The sequence below is a fragment of the Dendrobium catenatum genome, unplaced genomic scaffold, assembly GCF_001605985.2.
Source record: "Dendrobium catenatum unplaced genomic scaffold, ASM160598v2 fragScaff_scaffold_621, whole genome shotgun sequence".
Lineage (NCBI taxonomy): Eukaryota > Viridiplantae > Streptophyta > Magnoliopsida > Asparagales > Orchidaceae > Dendrobium > Dendrobium catenatum.
In genome coordinates, this window is record NW_021319083.1 from 1,486,054 (window position 1) to 1,511,067 (window position 25,014).

Genomic DNA, 25,014 nt, shown 5'->3' on the forward strand with positions numbered 1-25,014 from the left:
TGGATTTGGTGGTTTTAAAATGCATGTGTTTTAAAGATGTATGAGTTTATTTGGTTGCATCAAAATAAAATTAACCAAACAAATTTTAAAATTTTTTAAATGCATTGAAACATTGCCAACATTAGCGAGAAATTGCAAATCAGTGGAAACTTGTGATGTCACATAATTTAATTTGAAAAAATTATTCATTTACCTTTTAATAAACAATAATCAGAGCTATCTAATATCATCTATCAATTATAAACAACAGAATAAATTTTATAATTTAAAACATCACTGTACATATCTATATTCAATTCCAAAAATCATATACAATACTCAAGATCTATATAATCATATCATAACTATTATGTCTTGAATACAAAAGAATAACAAGATTAAAAAGAAACAAAATCTAACGAGCCTCACACTCATATAATGAGCTTAATTCAAAAAGTGTCAAAATATCCAAACGGTAAACAACAAAAATCATATTGAGCAAAAATTCACATTTTCAAAATTTTTAGAATTTTAACCAAATTATCATATATTGCATAAAATAACATTATGAAGTTTTAGTTTAACTAAAGCACTATTTTTGAAGTCAAAATAAATTTCTGAGCATGTAAAAATCATTGTATTTTCAAAATCACCAAATGAAAAATCTCAAATAAAACTTAAAATGTTCATAATTTCAATCTCTATAATGTATAAAAAATTATGATGTGAAAATTTTACCAATACAAAATTATTCATTTTTTTCAATAACAGAAACAGAATTTTGATAAAGAAAATATCAAAAACACAAAATCTTTGAAATAAAAATATGATAGATTTCTTACAGCGAGACAAGCAAATTTTCTAACTGGCCCGACGAACAAAAATCACTTCACGAGCTCCAAATCCGAGCTTTCATTTTCTATCTCTTTTATTTCTCTCTAATTCTCTTTAAAATTTTCTATATTAGCCGAATACTTAAAAGAGAAAAGGGATTTTAATGAAAAGCTTTAAGTGGGTTAAGATATTTTAATAATATAATATTTAATTTATTCAGCTCTTTAGTATAAACTTAAAATAAATCATTTCAGGACTTAAAAATTACAGAAAAAATAATCATAAAATAATTTATTTTATTTAAAAAATATTGGTGAAATCGGATAGCAAAATGGATATCTAACAGTTTCAAATTTCCAATTGTACCGACAAATGTCACCACATTGCAGCTTGGCTATTGATCTCTCCCCTCGATCGAGCACAAATTCGAGGCAGATCGAGCAAGAGGGCGAAACGCTCCCTTTGCGATCCTCTGAAAGATCTGGCTTTTCGAGATCCATGTACTCCACCTCGGAACCACTCCTAAATCCCGAAGCGTTTCGGCTTCTAATCTTTCGCCGAAGATCAGAGCCCCAGGGTTAATCTCGCTAGTCGCTAGGCGAATCTAGGAGACCGGTGAGGGAGAAGAGCGAAGAGTCAGAGATAAAGGGCTAGACACGGGAAACTCTGAGACAAGTCAGAACTGTAAATTGGTAGGAGCGATTCCTTCAGGCAAAGCCTCCTACTTTTTCCAGGTCAAATTGTTCTGAATAACTGTATTATAAATACATTATATTCATGTATATATATACAAAAATATTCCTCTTTAGATTATCAGTCAAAGCTTAAAAAATACTAAAATATTATTATTTATAGTATTAGATGGTTCTTTGAAAGTATTATAATTTTTTATATTAAAACATTTTTGAAAATAAATTTCTCAATTCCATGTTCTTCTCACTGAATTACTAACCAAATAATTTAATTAAAATTATGAACTTTACTTTTTGAAATATGAACATATCTATATGTTTATATGTCAATCATAGATAAAAATTATGAGAAATTTTTAAAAAATTTCTTTTATATATATTGTATATTTTTATTTAGATGAATATATTTTAAATTATCTGTTTTCAATTTGTTCCTTAAAAAATTTTTGATGAAAAAAATTAAGATTATTTTTAAAAAAGCTAATATGTGCCCCTAACAAAAAAAATTTCAATTCCCATCGTTGGATTTGGTGGTTTTAAAATGCATGTGTTTTAAAGATGTATGAGTTTATTTGGTTGCATCAAAATAAAATTAACCAAACAAATTTTAAAATTTTTTAAATGCATTGAAACATTGCCAACATTAGCGAGAAATTGCAAATCAGTGGAAACTTGTGATGTCACATAATTTAATTTGAAATAATTATTCATTTACCTTTTAATAAATAATAATCAGAGCTATCTAATATTATTTATCAATAATAAACAACAGAATAAATTTAATATTTTAAAACATCACTGTACATATCTATATTCAATTTCAAAAATCATATAAAATATTCAAGATCTATATAATCATATCATAACTATTACGTATTGAATACAAAAGAATAACAATATTAAAAAGAAACAAAATCTAATGAGCCTCACACTCATATAATGAGCTTAATTAAAAAAGTGTCAAAATATCCAAACGTTAAACAACAAAAATCATATTGAGCAAAAATTCACATTTTCAAAATTTTCAGAATTTTAACCAGATTATCATATATTGCATAAAATAACATTATGAAGTTTTAGTCTAACTAAATCACTATTTTATAAGTCAAAATAAATTTATGAGCATGTAAAAATCATTGTATTTTCAAAATCACCCAAGGAAAAATCTCAAATAAATACTTAAAATGTTCATAATTTCAATCTCTATAATGTATAAAAAATTATGATGTGAAAATTTTACCAATACAAAATTATTCACGTTTTTCAATAACAGAAACACAATTTTGATAAAGAAAATATAAAAAAAACAAAATCTTTGAAATCAAAAATAGAATTGATTTCTTACAACGAGACAAGTAAATTTTCTAACTGGCCCGACGAACAAAAATCACTTCATGAGCTCCAAATCTGAGCTTTCATTTTCTATCTCTTTTATTTCTCTCTAATTCTCTCTAAAAATTTCTATATTAGCCGATTACTTAAAAGAGAAAAGGGATTTTAAAGAAAAGCTTTAGGTGGGTTAAGATATTTTAATAATATAATATTTAATTTATTCAGCTCTTTAGCATAAACTTAAAATAAATCATTTCAGTACTTAAAAATTACAGAAAAAATAATCATAAAATAAATTATTTTATTTAAAAAATATTGGTGAAATCGGATAGCAAAATGGATATCTAACAGTTTCAAATTTCCAATTGTACCGACAAATGTCAATTTATTAAAGATTTTCACCGAAGCCCAAAAATTATGAAAAAAATCGTGCAGGTAAAATATTAGAATTAAAATACTATGGCGAAGATGGTTTGCATTTTAGAGTTATAATGACTCTAGAAAAAAAATTTAACTTTGATCAAAATACGAGTTATTACAAAACTGGTGGTGGGTGAGCAAATAGACGGGTTATAGTGGGCAGGATGGTGGTTGCATCAGCACGTAGGTGACATGCAATGTAGATGGAGATATGTATAGGGCAATAATAACTATCATGGTCCAAGAAGTTAAGGTTGGAGGCTATGAGTTTTATTTGCTTTAAAGCTGATATATCATCAAAAAATTATCTTGATTATGCATGAATCTCAACGCAAAGTTGAATAAAACTTTTTCTAAAGTTAAATTTGAGACCATACAAACTTCAATTTTACTAAACTTATAATCGAACTAAACATCTAAAAAAGACGAATCCAACGACACCAAATTCAATCTAATCTAAGCCCAAATGGATCTAAGAAGCGCATTTGAAAACTTCAAAGCATAAGTTAGATGACCATGTAATTTCTAAATATGATGTGCTTATAGTTGAATCGAGTGGCTCAATGAGACGAATCCAACAAGCCCAAGATAGTTGAATTATGACGTCATTAAGACATTGAAATTCAGATAAATGGTCCATGATAAAGGGAATCATATTGGCCGACCATCTGAAAGACTGAAACACTCTCAATCTACTTTTAACATTCTCTTAAAAAAATATAAATAGACCCCATATTCTTCACTAAAAGGGAAGAAAGAAGAAGAGGAAAAATAAAGAGAAATCTAAGATCTCTTGCCACCAAGTTTCTCCTTGACCATCGTCGAACCATTGCAATACTTCTTCTCAACCACCAACCATTGCCAGACTTCTGCTTTGCCATCAGCCGCCACCGTCACAATTAATTACTTACATGCATAAAGTAAATGTACAAAATGTAGAACATCATCAAGATTCAAAATTTTTCATCAAGCAAGACATAATAGTGGGTTGGTTTGTTCAGGTTGACAAGCATGTTGCCCCACATTTATATTGATCTTCATATGTACATTTGTTAAATAATGATGAATGCAAAAATCAATAATACCAAATGTTATGTTATTGTCTAAAGATTTGAGTATATTGAGATTGCTGCCCTCAAATTATCCTATAATTTTATTCATCGCGCTCTCAAGTCTATATGTGACCCGACCAATATAATTAGAGAAGATAACTCAATGCACAGTACAACTAAAATTTGTTAATTTACGAAAGTGATTGTGACGGCACAATCAAATTTAATCATATTAGAACCTAGCTCGCAAATTGTTTGAACCTTACTCAAATGTTGTTCAAACCTTGATCAATCATTGTTTGAATGTTGATCAAAGCTTAATCAAATTTGAATAGCTGTCTCAACCTTGATTGAACTTGATTCAAATATTATTTGATGATCATTCAAATCTTATTCAAATATTGTTAGAAAATATGATTATGCTTTAGGCAGGTTGGATAACTGTTTGAACAAGAATCAAGCAAGACGGGGTCTAACGAGTGATTAGTAATCCATGTGGCATAGATTCGTGACCTTCATTGCAATTTGAAGGGGCACTGGTCTACCATCTGCCAAAGTGGTAGAGTGGATCTCATAATTTGTGATAGGGGGATTTGGATTCGCGCGGCCCCTAATAAAAAAAAAAAACAAGTGTCATGTTTTTTAAATTTTTGTCATTATGGGTGTATAAAATTCCATTTTTTTAATTTGTTATTTTATTTATTCTAATAATGAGATATCAAGTTAAAATAATATAAAAAAATTAAAATTTTGTTCTAGAATAAATCACCATTATTAATCCTATTTCAAAATTTATAGTTGATATTATAAATACAGATTATTTATTAATATAAATTATAAATAACTAAATATAGTGTAGCATGTACTTACAAAATTTATATCAATGTTTTTCGAATAGATTTTAAAAATTTGAAAGAAAATATTTATCCAGTTAATTTAATTTACAAAAATCTAAAAATTTTTACCTAAAATTCACGTTCAAAATTTGCCTGTGTCAACGTACCCTTCAGTCTTCCTATTATTCTAAGCTAATATAAATACTTATACATACATATAATTCACCTATCTAATATCTAAAATATTAATATTACATACTTACCATTTAACTCACATTTGTTAAGTGAGAACCACCTTTAACCATAAACCTCGTATACCCTAGTAGCTGACTGCTTCGTTGTGTAACCCGCCTCCATCACCATAGTTGATTCAGACTTTCTGCAAAAGCTTCGCTCCCTCTAAATATTGCGGGAACTCCAAATCCCGGTGTTTTTGTCCGAAGATCTACGTCTGCTATATTTTATCTGTTCGATTCGCCATTCCATTTTCCCGATGGCTGCGTTGGCCGTCATCAGAAACCCCAGTTGTCGGCGCCTCAGTCGCTTCTCCTCGACCTACCTGTACCATTCAATTTGCCCGCGCGCTGTCGTAGGCCAGGAAACGCAGATTTTTTCGACCGAGAATGTGGGGAGGAATCTCGACGTGGGTTACTGGTGGCGGAGATCGATGGCCACCTTCACCCGGACGTAAGCTATTCTTATGTATAACTTCAATTGATGACTGCCTTGCCTCGTTTTCTCTTGGTATAATTTTTTCAGTTATCCTCTTAGAAACTGGAAAATTGTTTATAAATTTTTCTGTAATATACATAGTTTGAGGAGAATTAACTATAAAATTTCATATTATATCTAGCTATATAGTATCTTTCTCAAACTTGGAGGGTGGGAGCTACCCTAGCTCCTCCTGATTCCACCAACGTATAGATGGAAAAAAAAAAGTAAACAAAAATGGCTAGCTTTGCCTATTTGAAGAACTTATTCATTGATCTGAAAATGCAATGGAGATCTTGAGGGATGCTGCAGTAACGGTTTCCAATTTTCCGGATGTTCTTGCATACGTGGATGAGTGAACCCATATGGACGGTCCAAAGTTCAAATTTATATCTGATTAGGAAAGTAGTTGGAGCTGATGGTGTATTGTTGTAAATGTTCTACAAATATTTATTTTTTACATTCACCTAGAATAGTTTATAAATTGTAACATGCATCAATTACTGAAAACACCGTTAAAAAAAAGAATTTCTATCTTATCTTTTCCACATCTCTCTCTCTCTCTCACACACATTGTCTTTCTTAGCTATTTCCTCTATTCCACATAATATCATAGCTCATGTGGTATTACAAGTTGTCAGTCTTAACCCATCACTACTACATTCGTGCTCTGTCCAAGTTGTCCTACCTCGCTGTCTTGAAACCTTGGCCAGATCTTAGTGCACGCATCTTCTCTGATGCCATCTTACTAGTGGTTGACCTCTTTCATTCCCTCACCAGAGACCTTCACCACAATACAACACCATGGCCAATTGAGCTATTCAACCCTCTCATTGTTATCAGAATCAACAATTCCATCAAACTTATATCCATCAAATCAGTTGTCTTGAAACAAGGGGGGCTCACGTATTATATGCAAATTATTAAAATGTGCATTGATGAACTTGCCATCAATTTAAATCTGAAATTTAATTTCAGATTTAAATCAATTAATCCTCCCAATTAATGACAATTCAAAATTTGAATTTGAATTATCTTTAATTACTCCTTAATTTCAGATTTCCATTCTCTCTCCCCAAATTTATTTGGGCTTTAATTAATCTTGCCACCTAGGCAAGTATATGGCATTTATGTTTCACACCAGGATTACAAACCTTTCATGATAGATGATTTGGCCATGACAAGATGATTTTTCATTGGTGAATTATATGAGAAGTTGGTCAACAAACAACTCTGGTTGCATGTTCAACATTCCAATTCATCTCCTCTTCCAACCTCGGCAAATCCAACTACTTCTCTAAGCAAATTGGGAAAATTTATCAACCAAAACTAACGTAATGTCGCTGTCATCTCCTCTAGTTAGTGTCACAATCTTCCAACACCACCATACAAGGCGGACATCCCTAAGACCCTAACCTAGGCCTCCCTTGGGTTGTTGTTGGGGAGTTGTGTACTTGTGTTCAAGCCCGCATCGTTACTAAGTTTCGCATGTTTCGTCAAATGAATTTCACCTTGCAAACACTACCAATTTGAAATCAAACTCAATTGAAAAACCACTATTTGGCATTATGTCAATCACAAGCAAACTTGGCACCAACCAACATATGTGACAATTCTAGCTATTTTTTTGGTAGTGGTGCGTCACACCATGTTACCATCGACTAAAGTAATGACTTCATCATTTTTCCTTAGGCTGGATTTGGCAACATCGTGATTGGTGATGGAAAGGGTCTCCCTATAATTGCACTACTTCAAAATATCTCTATAGATCACCTTCTACTTTTTATTTATATATGTTCTTTGTGCCTCCACCATGAAATAATCTCATTTCTATCTCTCAATTACATCAAACCAATAATACCTAAATTGAGTGCTCACCATCTTCCTTTCTTGGGAAGGATCTTTGCACATGAGCAACGAGTTTGCAATGGCAAGCTAAGGATGCTATGTACAAGTGGTCAATTACTCCTATCAAAACTTCACCATCAGTAGCTTTCTCAAGTGCTAAAACCAATTTTTTAGAGAAACATTATAGAATAGGGCACCGTCTTCTTTCATTTTTGGACATCTTGTTTCGTACTCTCCTCTATAATTATCAAGACATTTAGATGTGAAATAAACTATAACTTATGTTAGTGCCATAAATATCATAAATTGCTCTTTTAAACTTCCTCCCCTATCACTTAGTTCCTATTAAAATTATATTTTTCTGATGTGTGGAGCTCAAGCATACCATATGTTGATAATTTTAAGTACAATGCTATCTCCGTTGACAACTTCACAAAGTATATATGGCTTTAGCCACTCAAAAGAAAATCACAAGTTTATGATATATATTTTTTTGGTTTTAGTTGTGAAAACTCTTTATTAGTATTACAAGGGAGAACATTTAGCATCCTCTTCCCTTTTATCTACTAGTGGCACCTATCATCTCATTTCCCCTCCTTACACACATGTACACAATTGGTATTTTGAATGTTTTCATTGGCTCATTGTAGAAAAAGGTGCATCTCTTCTCTCAAGCACTCACGCCTCTATATTATTGTATACCTTATCAATCTTCTCTCCACACATGTACATCATCTCCCCTATCCATATGCCAAACTTTTGGGTATTACTTTAAACTTCTTAATGTTTTCCATGGCTCAAATTTTATTCCTCTCACAAACTTGAACCTCGTTCATTATCTTACGTCTCTCATTGTTGCTCTCCCACTCAAAGCCCCTATCTACGTCCATAACTTATGTCCTCTTATGTCTACAAGACTCCTATAAATTTGTAGAATCCATTTTTCATTTCACTTTTTTTGATCCACTAGGATCGCCCTTCCTTTGTACATCCTGTCACCAGTGTTCTTTTGTTTTTCACATTTGTGTGACATACACATCATCTGCAATATCTCAACCTATACTCCTTTGTACACTCTCTCAACTGCGTTCTTTTTGGTTCTCTCGACTATCTCCACTCTCTCATGGGTTTTCATTTTAACGGTTTTTAGCCAATGGAATGTTTGGAAGATGTGCTAAAGTAAAATCTTTTTTCTTCCATGGAGCTGTGTCTGCTGGAAAGAAACGAGTGTAGTCTTAGATTCCCAAGACTATAATTCCTTGCTCACTGTCCCAACTACGCCTAATCGGCCTAATGTATTTCAATTTATAAAATTGTGACGAAGATGTTAACTGAATAGGATGATGTGGTTTTACCTTCTTTTCTAAAATTGGTTTATTCACCAGATGTTCAATATGCATTTATCAAAGAGACTATGTCTGATCAGAATTCTTCTTGGCTCATTGAAATTTTTTCCATAAGATAGAGTTTTTCTAGTGCTAAAAAGGGTTTAGGCTTTGAAAATAAGATATTGGAGAGGCCAATACTGACAGTAGCAGTTGGGATACCCACCCTTGAAGTTATAGTGCTTCAGATCTGAGGAATTTGGTTAAAATTTCCCCTCGTATAAATTTTCATCTAGCCTAATAATATGGGACCTTGGTGTAGAAGAAGCCTACGTCTCTATTCGTTGGTTAATGAGATTTATTTCTGATTGGTTAAAGATTTAGAGCAATAAAAGGGGATTCAGGCAAGGGTGTCCACTCTCATCTTATCTTGTTTATTTTATGCTCTCAGCTTATTGTCTGATTCCTTTGTTCAGATAGTCAAAGATGTGGGTATTAAAATGGCTTCCGCCTTCTCCTTTGATCTCTCAACCGTTTGAATAATATTTGCGATGATTGATTGTGATGACTTTTCCTGATGCTCTAAATGGCAAAGTTGAAAGATTACTCAACAAGGGACTTCTTTGCCTACTCCGCAATTGCGACCGGGACATGAAGATATATTTGATGAAGTCTTCAACCTGTTCGGCCTCTCGTGTTGTCACACAATCATGGATCCCCCCTCTCACCTCCCTTACCCCCCCTACACATAACGACCAAATACTCCCTTATCCTAGCCATCCCTAATGTGTATAATGCGACACCATGCCTCTCTCCCCTCTATGAACTACACCAGAAACCTCTTAAAATGAATAAAAACTCTCTCCCTTCACCTTGACACCTCTCCTATCAATGTTACTACCACCACTTACCAAAATAATACTCACAAGCCAATCACTAAAATAAACTTAATCACCGAACTTACTACATCCATTGACCTTCCTCTAACCATTGTGACTCGAGCCATCAAAGATATCAAGTGGCTTTAGAACATGTTAGAGGAGTATGATGCTCTTATTTGAGATGAGATATGAGACTTAGTTTTTTTAGATCCAACACAAAAGCTTATTGTCTGTAAGTGAATTTTTCACACCAACAATTTACTCGACGGATTTGTTGATAGGTGCAAGGTTTTTGTCGTTGCAAGTAGATTTCATCAATGCCTTGGGCTTGCCTCTCATGATATTTGTAGTCCAGTAGTAAAGCCCACCGTTGTTAAATTTGTTTTAAGCCTTGTTCTAAGTTGTGTTGTACTTGTTGACAATGAAATGTCAACAATGCTTTTCTCCAAGACACCCCTTTTGAGGATGTATTCATAGTATATAACCATAGGCTTCTTTAGTCATGATCATTATTTAAGTTACAAGTTAATCATTCATGGTACCACCATCTATATTCCCCGCTAGTCTCATCGTGGACATCCCCTTCTATTGCTTACATTAAAAACTTTTTAGCTATCCCTTATCTGTACGCCTATCTCAAATGCTTGGGCCAATCTGCCTTCCTCCTTTATATTGCTTACATTAAAAACTTTTTCAACTGAAATAATACTCCCTCCCTTCACCTCCAACGCCTCTCCTCCCTATGTTATCACCAATTCCAAAAGTAATATTCACTAGCCAATCACAATAATGAACTTAATTGACCAACTTATTACATCCTAAGACCTTATCCAACCTCTATGACTCAAGCCATCAATGATCTCAAGTGTCATTAGGCAATGTTAGAATGTGGCACTCTTGTTCCGAATGAGACATGGGACTTAGTTCCCTTAGATCCAACACAAAACCTTAGTGGTTGCAAGTGAGTTTCTATGCCAAGAATTTGCTTGATGGATCTATTGACATGCTCAAGGCTTATCCAGTTGCAAAGAGATTTGATCAGGCATGGAGTTGACCACAATGATACTTTTGGTCCATTACTAAAGCCCATCACTCTTATACTTGTTCATAACCGTTGTGCTTGGACTATTTAACAACTAGGTGTCAACATTCATTATCTCTAGGGCACTTTTTTGAGGACTTATTCATGATACAACCATAGAGCTTCTATGATCATTATCAACCTCGTCATGTAGGCAAAGTTTGTAAGGCAATTTATGGTCTTAAACAAGCTCATGGAGTCCAATATCATGACTTGCGTCCATTTTTTATCACCTTAAGTTTCATCAACTTTCATGCAGATATCTCTTTATTTATCTTCAACAACTTTGATACTATGTACAATGTATTGGTACATGTTAATCTTTGATGTCTTTGCCACATTGGGAAGACATGGGCTTCCTTGGTAACACATAACCAAGTTGTAAGTCCCAATTTCAACATCTCCTCTACCACATTAAGGAGATGCCTGGGCTTGCTTGATCTGATGTGATTAAACTGTGAGCCCTATTATTCTTATCATTCCATTCCATTCTCTATATCTCCTTCAACATATTGAGGACATTTAGTAGCTCCATCATATCTTTTATGTCTTTTCTGCCTCATTGAAAAGACATATCAGCTTTCTTGGATATACGGGATCAAGTTGTAAGTCTTATTTCGATACTTTCTCTACGACGTCGAGGAGAAGTTCGGGTTTTCCTGATCATACATGACCAAGTTGTAAGTCTCATTTAAAAATCAGCTCTATCATATTCAGGAGATGGTGTAAGCCCCACTCATTGGATGTCTTCTCTATCATATTGAGTTGATGTCCATATCTGTCCCATCTTCTCTACTACATTGAGATGTCTAAATTTTTTATATTTATCCTATATTCTTTATCACATTGAGAAGATAGTTGACATTCGCGATGCCATATGATTGAGTTATAAGTCTCATATCGAGGGTCATCTCTAGTACATGGAGATGATACTCTTCTATCCTACCCGTTAGCATTAGAGCCTTGGTAGTCTTGTCAGCCTTGGCATGTATCACTATATAGTATTATAAGTCCTATTTGAGTTCCTCTCTCATATGATAGTGGAGTGTATTTCTTGACTATTGGCCTAAAATTATGTTCACACCCTTAGTTTATAATCCCCTTGGATGTGGTAATCAATAATTGCTTACAGGGATCTTCGGTTTACCACATGATTTAGTAGACCAAGTCACCAAGGGCATTGACGAACCCGAAATGTTTGAACCATGGATCTTATTGTACCCACTTGGTACATCAACTCACTTCTTTTTTGACAGGTGCTGCCAAGTGACACTATATGTCTGATCTTAAGCATTTCCTAATTTAAATGTAGAGTTATAAGTCTCTCTTTTGTGCCCTTTTTGTACTTTTGAGTCTACATTTCTTGATTCCTAGAACGTTCATCCCTTTATCCTCCGTAGAGTCTCATAAGACCCATTCTGACATTGACATGAACAAACATACATCGAACCTATATTATTTGAATACATGCATTGAATATTTAAGTGAGAGTGTTCTCAGACACACTTGGGACGTAATTATCCACTAGGAGCTTGCTCCTTTGGAAACTTAGACCCCCAAAATTAAAATGAACCCTGAACCACATTTCTTAGAGGAGAAATTTCTATGATAGATATACTTAATATGTCCTCAATTGATCACAACGGGCCTATAGAGCATATTGATCAATTACAATAAGTTGTTTATTGTAGTGCCACAGGAGTCTTTTGAAGCCCACAATTGACAATTTTATTATTGTGGGTGAGAATGATGGGGTTGTTCAGAAGTTCATCCAAATAGTTGCTCATCGATTTTCCCTCAAGGATTTTGGACAATTGAATTTATTGGTGTTCAATTCATGCTCGCTCTTAAGACTTAGCATGTCTCAGTTCCACACAAAGGATTTGCTTACCCTAACATGTATGACAAATGCAAAACCAATTCTTACACCAATTGACAATGCTACTATTTTTACTTGTCACTCTGGCACGATACTATTTGATCCCTTTGCTTATAGCACCATTGTTGGTAGCTTGTAGTGCCTGTTGCGCTCACGCCTTGACATTTCCTACATGGTTAATAAGCTCTCTAAATTCACGCACCAACTTAGTTATAGTTATGATCGCTTGATTGCTATTGAAAGCCTTTTATGCAATCTTTGGGGAACCTTGAATCATGATATTTTTCTCTATCATCACTGCTCTTCCTTTATGCATTCTCCTATATAGATTGGGCAACAACAAAGATGATTTCACTTTTAGAAATGATGCCTATCTATTTACCTTGGTCACAGTTCTATAGCTTGGAGCTCTAAGAAGCAATGCATTCTGACTCGCTCATCTATTAAGGTTGAGTCACTATGCTACAACCTCTTTAATTGATCTTTGTTTGATTTACTATGTTCTTAGTGAACTCAATGTTTCTCTTCCTCTAGTGGTTTATTATGATAATATTGGTGCTATAGATTAATTTTTTATTCAACTTTTTATTTCCACATGAAAAATGTTGCCTCAGACTATCAGGTCATTTGCTAATAAATTCAAAGTCGCACCCTCCAAGTAACTCATGTTTATACTAGAAATTAGTCGACCAACACTCTCACTAAACAACTTTCATGCCTACGCTTCGTTATCTTGAAGATCAAGATTGAACTCTCATCTTTTTTTTTTTTTTTTGAAAATGATTGAACTCTCATTTTGGAGCTACATTTTACTGGGGCATAATAAAAGAAATAGATGAGCAAAGATGGTAGGTAAGCGGCAGCAACAAGGAATTTAGGCTGTCATGGATGACATACATGGATCAAAAACCTAAAGAACAAATTCAGAATGTCCATTATGTAAACATGGATCAGCTACCTCCTTTGGAAAATCCTAAATTCAAATTTAAATCTGTTTAAACTTTAAAGCAATTCGAGTCAATGATATATTGTTGTGAATGCTATATAAATCCTTCCTGTTTACATTTTCCTAGAGTAGTTTATAGATTGTAACATTCGTCCAATGCTGAAAATAATAAGAATTTCTACCTCTTCTGAACATCCATTCCGTTCAGTTCTTGTATTAGTCTTAGGATGCTCCTAACCAAATATGTTTTTCTTATGCATTAATTACTGGTGTCTGGGCTGAAACTAAAATGACATAAGGTAAACATGGGCATGCGTGATTTGGAATATCAACTGTTTCTTACTTGTCTTTTTACTTTTGTAGGAAGCCACATGTTAACGTTGGGACTATTGGGCATGTTGATCATGGGAAAACTACTTTGACAGCAGCTATAACTAAGGTTAAATTTTCTTTGAAATAATTTATTTCGTGATTTTTTATGGCCTTTTTGTCCATTTGAGAAATAAATTATTTTCTGTACATGAAAGCTTATGCGTATTAAAGTGATGATGGTAAAGTTTTTTTTTTTTTTTTTTTCTGTTTTTCTGCTTAGGTATTAGCTGAAGAAGGAAAAGCCAAGGCTGTTGCTTTTGATGAAATTGATAAGGCTCCTGAGGAGAAAGCCAGAGGAATTACCATTGCCACGGTCAGAATATGTAATTATTTATATATACTTAACATACATGGGTAGAGAAATGATTTTTTTTTTTAAATTCAAACTGCACTGTCTCAGTGCTTATGTGGAGATTGATTTGATTTTGCAGGCTCATGTGGAATATGAGACTACAAAAAGGCATTATGCCCACGTAGATTGTCCTGGACATGCAGATTATGTCAAAGTAAGTTGCATTCATGTGTAGGTATTGAATGATTCGATAGATTGCAAGAAATTGTTTAGAGGGAAATTCAAATTCTATTATATTCCTTGGAATTATTACATATGTATGCATTCTAGTAGAATAAACAGAAAAAAGGATATTTAATCTAATTAATTATAATAAAAAGAAGAGAAAAGATATTTAATCTAATTAATTATAATTATCATATCCCACGGATCTCCAACTGCAGCCCTCTAATTGCTTCCCACGAATCTCCAGCTGCAGCCATCAGATTGCTGCCCACGGATATCCAACTGCCTTTAGATGAAATGTTTCCAAGCTTTTCATACAAATAAGCAAAGGTGCAACAATCTTAACAAAAGCTTAGTTGTAATGTTTCTCAATATCTAAAGCTATGCATAAAGCCTTATGCATAATTTTTGGTGAATTGTAGTTTAGTTCATGCATAAGTTCTCATTATAGACCTTTAGTGAAATAAATAACATTGGCAAAATGGATTAAAGATGAATAATATTTAGCCGCATGATCTATAAATCTTACATAATGCTCAAACACATGATTTATATTTTGTTTATAGTTCTTTATTTGATAATGCAGTTCATATTTCTATCCACCAAATTATAAAAATTGTTTTTTAAGTTTATATTTTATATCAACTCATATAACTTGGTAGCTCCACTTCTTTAAAATAATTGTGCATGTCCTACTACTTTTGATGTGACATATTCAAATATTTGGGAGTCAAACAAATTTCATTTAAAAAAAAAATCAAATTATGGATCCAATTTGAAGATTTTTTAAGGTCATATCTCAAATCAAATATATAAATGTAATTTTGAACCTCCTAATAGTTTTGCTTGGCCCACTTGATTTTTTTTAAATTGCATCATTAATTAAATTTTTTTTGGCACAGTTGATATGTTCTATATTTATTAACATGATGATATAATTATATGCTCTAATGTGAGCTAGATTTAGGATGGTTAATGGTAGAAATTTCCTAATGCAACTTAAATGAGGCAATGCATATAGATCACACAAGTAAATTTGAGGTTCATAGATCACAAACCACTATATATGCAAAAATTAATCTTTTTGGATGTAAATCCATAATTCCGAGAGTTAGAATCTAAATAATAATGATAAATCAAGTAAATTTAAATAAATTTATGTAAATTTCGAATCGCACTAAAAACAAGGAGCAAATTGCAATTTATTCCCCATAATTAAAATCATAGATGTGTCGAATTTAAACAAAATTTAGAACACTTGCATGCTAATAACAAGGTATGCATAAGAAATTATGTCAAAGAAGAATTTATGGGTGTAAGAAATCCAAGCCTTACGTCAACATAAGGAGATGACTTTTGTAGAATTTGGCAATTTTGCTTATGCATAACTCAGAAGTAATCACACATAAATCTTGCACACACTTAGAAATTAAAAAAGAAAATAAAATTAAATCATAGTTATTCGACTACACGCCTCAAATAATCTTTTTATAGCTACTCATCCTCAGGTTAGTATTTATGATTGACACAAAATAAACCCAATTAAATTTCAGATGGTAATCAAATTCAAACATGTTTTATACAAAACTCAATTATGAGACAACAAAAATAGAAACAAAAAATTTCTAAAAATAAAATGCAATTTGAATGGATAAGTAGGTGATATTACGCTTGAGGCAATTGCTAGAGAACTAATCCTTTTCTCAGCCTAATATTTACCCCAACATTAATATGTTTTGCATGCATTAGAATGTTGGAAATGATGTGATGTGGACGGTATGTTGGCTATTGCTTTATTGAGTTATTTATGGTATCTAAAGTTTGATTTAAATTAAGTACTGATTCATTGTAATGGGAGGAATTTGACCTAGGCTCTAAATACAAATTGGAGCACTAGATCGAGTCCTTTTTTCGGTCTTCATTCTACCTACAGCCATTTCTTTTGTCAGCTATATTTAGAAAACTTGGTGAAAAGTAGTTGTTAGCTTTATATAATTAAATTTTAATTTTTTTAAAAGTACTTGGTGAACTTACCTTGTTATATTTAGCTACTATATGCTTAACTGCTTGACTTCTATTCGTTAGTTCATACCAAATTGTAAAGGGAGGACTTTGACCCGGACTTTAGTTTGCTAAATAGGAATTAGAGCTCTAGATCGAGTCCTTTTTTTGGTCTTCATTCTGCCTATAGCAAATTCTTTTGTTTGCTACATCTAAAAGTCTTGGTGAAAAGTAGTTGTTCGCTTTATATAATAATTTTTTTAATACTGTTAAAAGCATTTGGTGAACTTTGTTATATTTAGCTACTACATGTTTTACCTGCTTGACTTTTAATCGTTAGTTCATACCAAATTCATTCTATGTTTTTTTTTTTTTTCTGCTTTTTGATGTCTTCATATGTTGCAGTGTCTCACTTTTTTTGCAAACCATTAATTGCAGAATATGATTACGGGTGCTGCCCAAATGGATGGTGGCATTCTTGTTGTATCTGCACCTGATGGACCAATGCCACAAACAAAGGAACACATCCTTCTTGCTCGGCAGGTAACAATTATTTTATTATTTCATTTTTGATATTTTTATATCTTCATAAGAAGTTTAGTTGCTGAAGTCCATTTTCTCTTACGAACTTACCAATTACTTCTTCTCTGCTATATAGGTCGGTGTACCATCACTTGTGTGCTTTCTAAATAAGGTTGACGCTGTAGATGATCCTGAGTTATTAGAGCTTGTTGAGATGGAGCTCCGTGGTAACTTGTGGCATTTGGGTTCTTCTATGGAAAAATGAGTTAATCCATCATTTTGTAAATATAAGAGTTCTGCTGTTATTTTGTTTTGATCAGAGTTGCTTAGCTTCTACAAGTTCCCTGGTGATGAAATTCCAATTATCAGGGGTTCAGCTCTCTCTGCACTACAGGGTACTAATGATGAAATTGGAAAGCAAGCCATCCTAAAACTAATGGAAGCTGTCGATGACTACATACCAGATCCCATTCGCCAACTTGATAAACCTTTCCTTATGCCCATTGAAGATGTCTTTTCAATTCAGGTATATTCTACTTTAATTTTCATCATATGTTTTATGTTTTAATTATTGAACTTCCACTAGGACCATCTTCTTTAATTATCAGCATTTTGTTTCTATGGTCACTTATAGGAAACACTTGAAGATCTCAAATGAAACCTAACGATCTTGACAAAAACAACGAGGATGATCAACCAATTCAAAGGAAAAACCGGAAAAAAATAGTTTTTATTGGAATAATCAAACCAACAGAAGGAAAATAACTAGATACAATTGATCCTCTATTCGAGAAGACCTGTCTCTCCCAAATCTTTAGACGCCGCTAGAGCAAAAAAAAAAACCTAAATCTAAGATATCTCAAATTCAATCAAAATTCAAGATGCTCTAACCCTAGGAAAACAGACTATCTAATGCATGCAATCCAAAAAGAAATCTCTAAACAGTCCCTACATTCAAATTTTCCTCATAACTCCCCAAAAAATCATTCCAAAACAGTGCGGTTTGGCTTGGGCGTGCGATCGGTGCGTACAGGAGGTGGACATTCTCCGTGTGTTTCACACGGGCCGGTCCCGTAGGACCGGCTGGACCGGTCCAATGGTCTGGTCTAACAATACTCCCCTCCTAAAGACCCACATTGTCCTCAAGGTGGAAGGATGAGACAATGTTGATAACTTTCTTCAGCTGCTCTGTTAGTGGCCATGTTATCGTCCACTAGAACCAAACTAGTGCTTTCCCCTCTAGACATAGTCATGCAACCGTAAACTTCTCCTCAGTCAGCCCATTCACCATGAAATACATATCCACCCTATACACCCACCCATAAGCATCCTCCCTTTTAAATACTGGCATCCTCAACTTCCTCACCTTAGGATTGCTACCACCCTAGTAGCTTCTTCCTCCATATTTTCTCCCATGTATCGAGGGTGGGAATCACATATTCCTTCCCTTCGCCTCACATGACCCGATCCCCATGGTTCGGCCTGCCCCTCTCCTTATGTCGTCCACTCTTCTTGCCCAAAAGACCTCCCATAGTGGCCGACCACCCCACCACCTTAATCACACAACTCCCTTCTTGCTATCCCCCCATATGATAATCCTATTCCGCCCCTTATCGGAGCCCTAAGAGATGGCTCTTGACCCCCTCCTCCGATGGCACACTCCTCTTGCCCAAAATGTCTCTCATAGTGGTCAGTAGGGGTGTAAGTGAACCGAGCCGGCTCGCGAGTCAGCTCGAGCTCGACTCGTTTATAGGCTCCCCCCCCCCGCTTATCGAGCTCGAAAGCCGAGCTTATCGAGCTCACGAGTCGAGCTCGAACTTGATACGACTCGGCTTGTGAGCTCGTGTGCCAGCTTGAATAATTTTTAGGTTTTTTTTTTAATTAAGTAAATGCTATTTTTATTAAATTTGTGGCTGTAGTTAGTTTTTCAAAATATATATTAAAAAAAAGGTTAAACTGCAACTATAAGTTTCCAAAAACATATTTTATTGGAATATGTTTGCAAGAAAAGATGTTGTCAAATCTCAATGTATTAAATGCTTTATATAAGATAAAATAAAAAAAACTGGTGCTGTAGTGCCATTGGACTCGGACCACTGGTCTCTCAAACATGTGGGCACCTTTTATCCAAGGGAAAAAGCAATGAACCCCTCAGGAGTTTGCAGTGCAGCGTCACACGTAAATTTCGAACCGCTCATCATCTGCAGTGTGCGCGCTGGTCGAGGGCGGGAAATTGCGAATGGCGGGCAGGAAATCGAAATTGAGCGGCTCGACGAGATCATTTCTATGTCGCGAGTCAAGTTCGAGCTCTACTCGAGTTCGAGCTCGATGTTTGACTTGTGAGTGGAGCTCGAACACCCCCTAACTCGAGCTTGACTCGACTCGTTTACACCCCTCGTGGTCGGTCGCCCTACTGCCTCCATCAAAAGATTTCCTCTTTGTTGTCCCCTCATCCAAAAATCCTGATCCACTCCTTATCATAGCCCTAGGAGGTGGCTCTTGATGAAAGAAACTCCCCTCGTCAAACACTTCTTGTCCGATCTCTTTCTCCTTCGATTTGGCCAAGGGAATCCCGCTCAAATCTTGGTTAGGGTTAGCCATCTGAACCACCAGTGAAGTTTTTTTTTGCATCTCCAAGAGCTTTCTTAACATCTCCTCCGTGATCTCTACATCGTTTTCCATCCTACGAAATTCAGAATTCGTCGTTCTTCCCACCGGTCCCTTTGTCTCTGATGCCGCCGTTTTAATTTGATTCTCCAATAGCTTCTTCACCATCGCATGAAGCTCAAAAACTTTGTCTTCCACGGATGAAATTTGATCTTCCACCATCGCTTTAATTTGGCTCATCTACTCTTCAAAGCGTTCTTCCAACACATCTACCTTCTCGGCCGCCATCAATATCCAGATTTTTATAGTCAAGAAAAAAAGCCTAGAAACGGTCCCAAAACCTGCTCTGATACCAATTTGATAAGAAACACATGAAGATCTCAAGTGAAACCTAACGATTTTAACAAAAACAATGATAACGATAAACCAATCCAAAGGAAAAATCGGAAAAAAAAACAATAGTTTTTATTGGAATTATCAAAACTAGCGGAAGAAAAATAACAAGATACAATTGATCCTCTATTTGAGAGGAGGATCTCTCTCCCAAATCTCTAGGCGCCGTTGGAGCCCAACAAAACCTAAGTGTAAGAGATCTCAAATTCAGCCAAAATTCAAGAAGTCCTAACCCTAGGAAAACAAACTATTTCATGCATACAATTCAAAAGGAAAATTCTAAATAGTCCTTGCATTCACATTTCCCTCCTCCCCTAAAAAATCCTTCCAAAAAAGTATGATTTGGCCTGGGCGTGCGATAGGCGCGTATAGAAGGCGGACATTCTCCGTCTGCTTCGCACGGGCCGGTCCTGTAGGACCGGCTGGACCGTTCTAACAATCACATTGGCCCTATACACACTAGGAATCATCTCCCTTGTACCAGCACATCAGCTATTTTGCATCAGCTCAAATTTTGGTATGTGATAGATGAATGTAGCTTATGACTATAGTCGTATGGAAAAGCATTCAACGATGGAAATAAAAGGTATCCACGATGATCTCTTTCATACGGTACTAAACAACATCTATATTTTTTGGATCCAACTCTTAGGTGGGAAAGAGTTCACCAACAATCAAATTTAGTGCCACAAAAATGAGAATGTCATGTGATGAATTTTTTGCACGAGAAAGGATAATTCAAAATTATTGCATTGTGGTAACTAGTAAGTATGAGAGATTCAAATATTGAAGATATGGCTATAAAAATAATTTTAGATGGTTACAACAAAATTTAACATTGAATTTCTTTCGTTATTTTTTATTTGAATTTTAGAACTAGATGTCGACCTTATGTTGACAACCTCAACCTATCTGATTCGGGCTAGTGATCTATAATGAAGATAATTAAAAAAATTAAATGCTACAGAAACAATAAGAAATAAATGAATATTATCAAAACACATTCTTTGGTATAAAAATAAAAATAGCATTGGCCAATTAATTATTACATTTTGGAAGACCAAAACATAGCTCTCCTAGCACCCATTTCAAGGTTCTTTGTGTTAATATCCTAGTTGTTCTGCATGGGTGTTGCTTGCAGAGCAGAAGATCCATGCTATGCATGGTAAATGTACTAAAAAACAATCATGTGATTAGGACTGAAAGGGTATAAAATGATACTCTTGCATACACACTTCTCTGTTTCTGCTTGCATGTTAAGTTGTTTTTTCAATTAATTTATTTTTATTTTTATATGCAGGGACGTGGAACTGTTGTAACTGGTCGTATTGAACAAGGAACAATAAAGACTGGAGAAGACGTTGAAATTTTGGGGTTGATGCAAGTAAGTAGCAATTAGTGCGTTAAGTCCCACTTTTTTAGATTTTCTAGTTCTGTTGTTTATTTTGGGCTTATATCTTCTTCAACTGGGGTCAAACCTTAACTTATTTGGTTAATTTTGTAAAAATCTAAAGCCACACTAATGGAAATCTCAGAAAGATAAAGCAAGAAACGATAACTGCCCAATAAATTTGCTTGACATGAGCGTAGCCAATCAGATTCCTCTTAAGTGAATTACAGTTTTTTGCAAAACTAAGTTTAATACATATAGAATAGTAGCATCACTATTTTGGGTTTGTTGTCTTTATAGAAAATGACAACAAATAGAGAATTGTGATTATATGAACTTATATTCTTAACTTTAATGTAAATTAGACATTGCTTTGGCCCATCATGTAACGACCCGACCCGGATACTCGAACTAACGAGGCGGGAACTAGCAATCGGACGATTAAGACAATTACTATTCTTACTTATAACAATAAATTCTAATATTTCACAAACACTGAAGAGCCACTAATAAAATTTTTCACAAATATTTAACCTTTGTATAAATCATAATTTACCTTCTTGCATTTGTACGTCTTTTTCTGTAGACGTATTTCTCTCCTCCTTCAGTCATTTTTTTTTTCTCTGGAGACTTACCTGAAAGTTTAGCTGAATAGGTTGAATTTACAAAGTAAACTCAATGGGTAATCTTTATATATATAATACTTAAACATGTATTAAAATACAATGAATGATATCTTTCTCATTTCTCATTTCTTATATAATATTAAAACATATCTAACTTTTGATGTATATATATTCATATACATATATTTTTAATATCATTTTCATTTCATTCACTCATTTATTTATACATTTCATATATTTTTCAACATTTATTCTATTCCAATTCATTTATTTCATGAGCACCGTCTAATGTATCAATAAAGGTACAATCATTTCTATTTTTTTCCATTTCCATTTAACGTGCACGAGTATATTGCTTTCCCAACCAATACCATACGTGGTCGCTCCTATAAGTTTTAACTGGCAAAATTTAATACTCTTAGGACCATGTGAGGGTTGGAACTTAGAACCGTTGTGAAGGGCCTAAGTGGAGTCTAACTTTGTACTTAGATGAATGATTTTTGAAAAAGATGAATCCACGTGAATGACCTACCATATAAATGCAAGTTACCTTTTTTTTTCTCTCAATGATTTCTAGTAATGCCTGTCCACTTATTGCACCATTCAACATTTGCCCTTGAACTTATGGGCTGCACAATATTTTTAGTTAAATTTGCTCTTCATGCTGAGCCCTATAATGAACAAAGCTCAATTATTCTGGATATACTTTCTCTTTGCTGCTCCTTCTTTGTTTGTTAAATTATGCATCTTAGTGTGAGATGCCTATCACAATGGTGCTTCAAGTAGCTGTTAAATTATACTAATAATATTTTTACCTGGATTAAATTTTGTAGAATGTGGTTGACATATCTTTTTGTGCCTTCAATTGATATACATTGGTTATGAGACGTATTTTGTTGATAATATACTTAGGTTGTGTGAGGTATTTTCTGAAAATCTTTCCTAAAGCTATACTGCAATCCGCATTACTCTTTTCTTACATGCTTTTTTCAAGCATCAAGCTTTGTTTTCCTTGGTCAAATGTGTTCTGTACCCTGTCCGTTATTGGTGAAATCACTTATTGGCATGTGCTACAAGTTAATGCTGCCAAATTCCTCATCTGTGCTATAAAATGAAAAATTTTGTTTGTGATGTCTAATACTTGGTTGCCAAATTATTTATTAATCATTATGGTTGAACATTTAGTAGTTTTATTAATCTTGTGGCATAATGAAGAGTCTGGCCATCTCTAAGACAACTAGTTTGGAAGCAACTTAATTTCTTTTTGTACGCATATGCCTAATTAGGCATCACAAAATGGGACATGATTCTCAGGAGTCTTCACTGATCATCTTCATCTTATAGAAATCTTTGCTGATATATATTAGAACTCAACAGCTCAGGTCAATTGGAAGAACTTTTTCTATTCAGTATAATGAAGCATGAAGCATTTGAATAACAAGGAACATGAAAGCACTTGAATGTGAATGGTGTTTGCACGCTTGCCTCTGAACTGTCTTTATATACCTAAAGTTTTATAATACTAACATGACAGGGCGGTCCTTTAAAAACTACTGTAACTGGTGTAGAGATGTTTAAGAAGATATTAGATCATGGGCAGGTATGCTGAGTTAAAAATGTTTAGTTTTCTCTCGGAGCTACAATTTGCGTTAAGTTTGAATTTCTGTGTATGTAGGCTGGTGATAATGTGGGTTTGCTTCTCCGCGGTTTGAAACGTGGGGATGTTCAGCGGGGACAGGTAAATAATTCAAATTTTTTTCTCCTTTGTAATAAAACAGAGCCGAATACTAGCTTTAAGAGGATGAACCATACATTTTTTACCTAAATGGTGTTTTTGTTTCCTTTCTAATCCTCAAAAGAAAATATTTTATTGTTTATTATCTATTATGGATCGAGCACAAGCATTGATTCCATGTTGAATTCAGTGTTAAGAACATTCAATTGGATTTGTTTTTTAATCGTACTTCTAGGATAGTGGTTTGGATGATATTCTGAGATACCATGCTTATTTTTTACACCAACATAGGTTGTCTGTAAGCCCGGTTCTGTGAAAACCTACAAAAGATTTGAGGCAGAGATTTATGTTCTCACGAAGGATGAAGGTGGTCGCCATACTGCTTTCTTCTCAAATTACAGGCCTCAATTTTACTTGAGAACTGCAGATGTTACTGGCAAGGTGGAATTGCCTGAAAATGTTAAGATGGTGATGCCTGGTGATAATGTCACTGCAATTTTTGAACTGATATCACATGTTCCTCTTGAAGCAGGTAAAGTGCATTTCTTTGTCTTAAAAAGCAACTACATATAAGATTACAGTTTCGTTAATTGCTTCCTTGTTAGCATTTTAGGTGATTCATACTCCTGATCTCTTGGAGGAAAGCATCTGGTGCTTCTTCCAAACTGTTTTTTTTTTTTCTTTGAACTTCAATGGTCTTCATATGTCGTTGGCAATCCCACACCAAACAATACTGATCTGATGTTGGACTAAATGCTTAGGCAATATCATATAAGAATTTGCACGCTTTTAGATGAGAGCAATATTAAATATTGAACTTATAGAGATTTAAACAACGACAGAAAATGAAGGAGGGGTGAATTCAATTTAGGCCAAGTCACTACTAGAAGTTAAGAGCACAAAATAATCAATTATTCAAACATAGCATACATGGGGGATTTCAAAGGAAATTCCAATTTTAACAATAAGATTAGGCACCATGTGAGCCAACTCACTCACTCTCTAGACTAGTAGGTTTATTGGAGGGAGTTAGCA

The 25,014-nt window shown here is 34.2% G+C and overlaps 1 protein-coding gene and 1 non-coding gene across 2 annotated transcripts in view; both read left to right on the forward strand.

Moving 5' to 3' along the window:
* Positions 1-4,762: 4,762 nt before the first annotated feature.
* On the forward strand, positions 4,763-4,923 carry LOC114579738. Its single transcript, XR_003700910.1, has one exon. It is a non-coding gene; the product is annotated as a U1 spliceosomal RNA (small nuclear RNA).
* A 519-nt stretch (positions 4,924-5,442) lies between these two features.
* The window catches only part of LOC110111841 (elongation factor Tu, mitochondrial), a 28,995-nt gene continuing 9,423 nt past the window's right edge, over positions 5,443-25,014 (forward strand). The window contains exons 1-11 of the mRNA XM_020843874.2: positions 5,443-5,832; positions 14,180-14,255; positions 14,409-14,501; positions 14,620-14,694; positions 17,145-17,249; positions 17,365-17,455; positions 17,549-17,754; positions 21,529-21,612; positions 23,779-23,844; positions 23,920-23,982; positions 24,271-24,511. Of these exons, the coding sequence (XP_020699533.1) occupies positions 5,639-5,832; positions 14,180-14,255; positions 14,409-14,501; positions 14,620-14,694; positions 17,145-17,249; positions 17,365-17,455; positions 17,549-17,754; positions 21,529-21,612; positions 23,779-23,844; positions 23,920-23,982; positions 24,271-24,511 (1,294 nt within the window). The 5' untranslated portion in view covers positions 5,443-5,638. The remainder of the gene's footprint in view (positions 5,833-14,179; positions 14,256-14,408; positions 14,502-14,619; positions 14,695-17,144; positions 17,250-17,364; positions 17,456-17,548; positions 17,755-21,528; positions 21,613-23,778; positions 23,845-23,919; positions 23,983-24,270; positions 24,512-25,014) is intronic.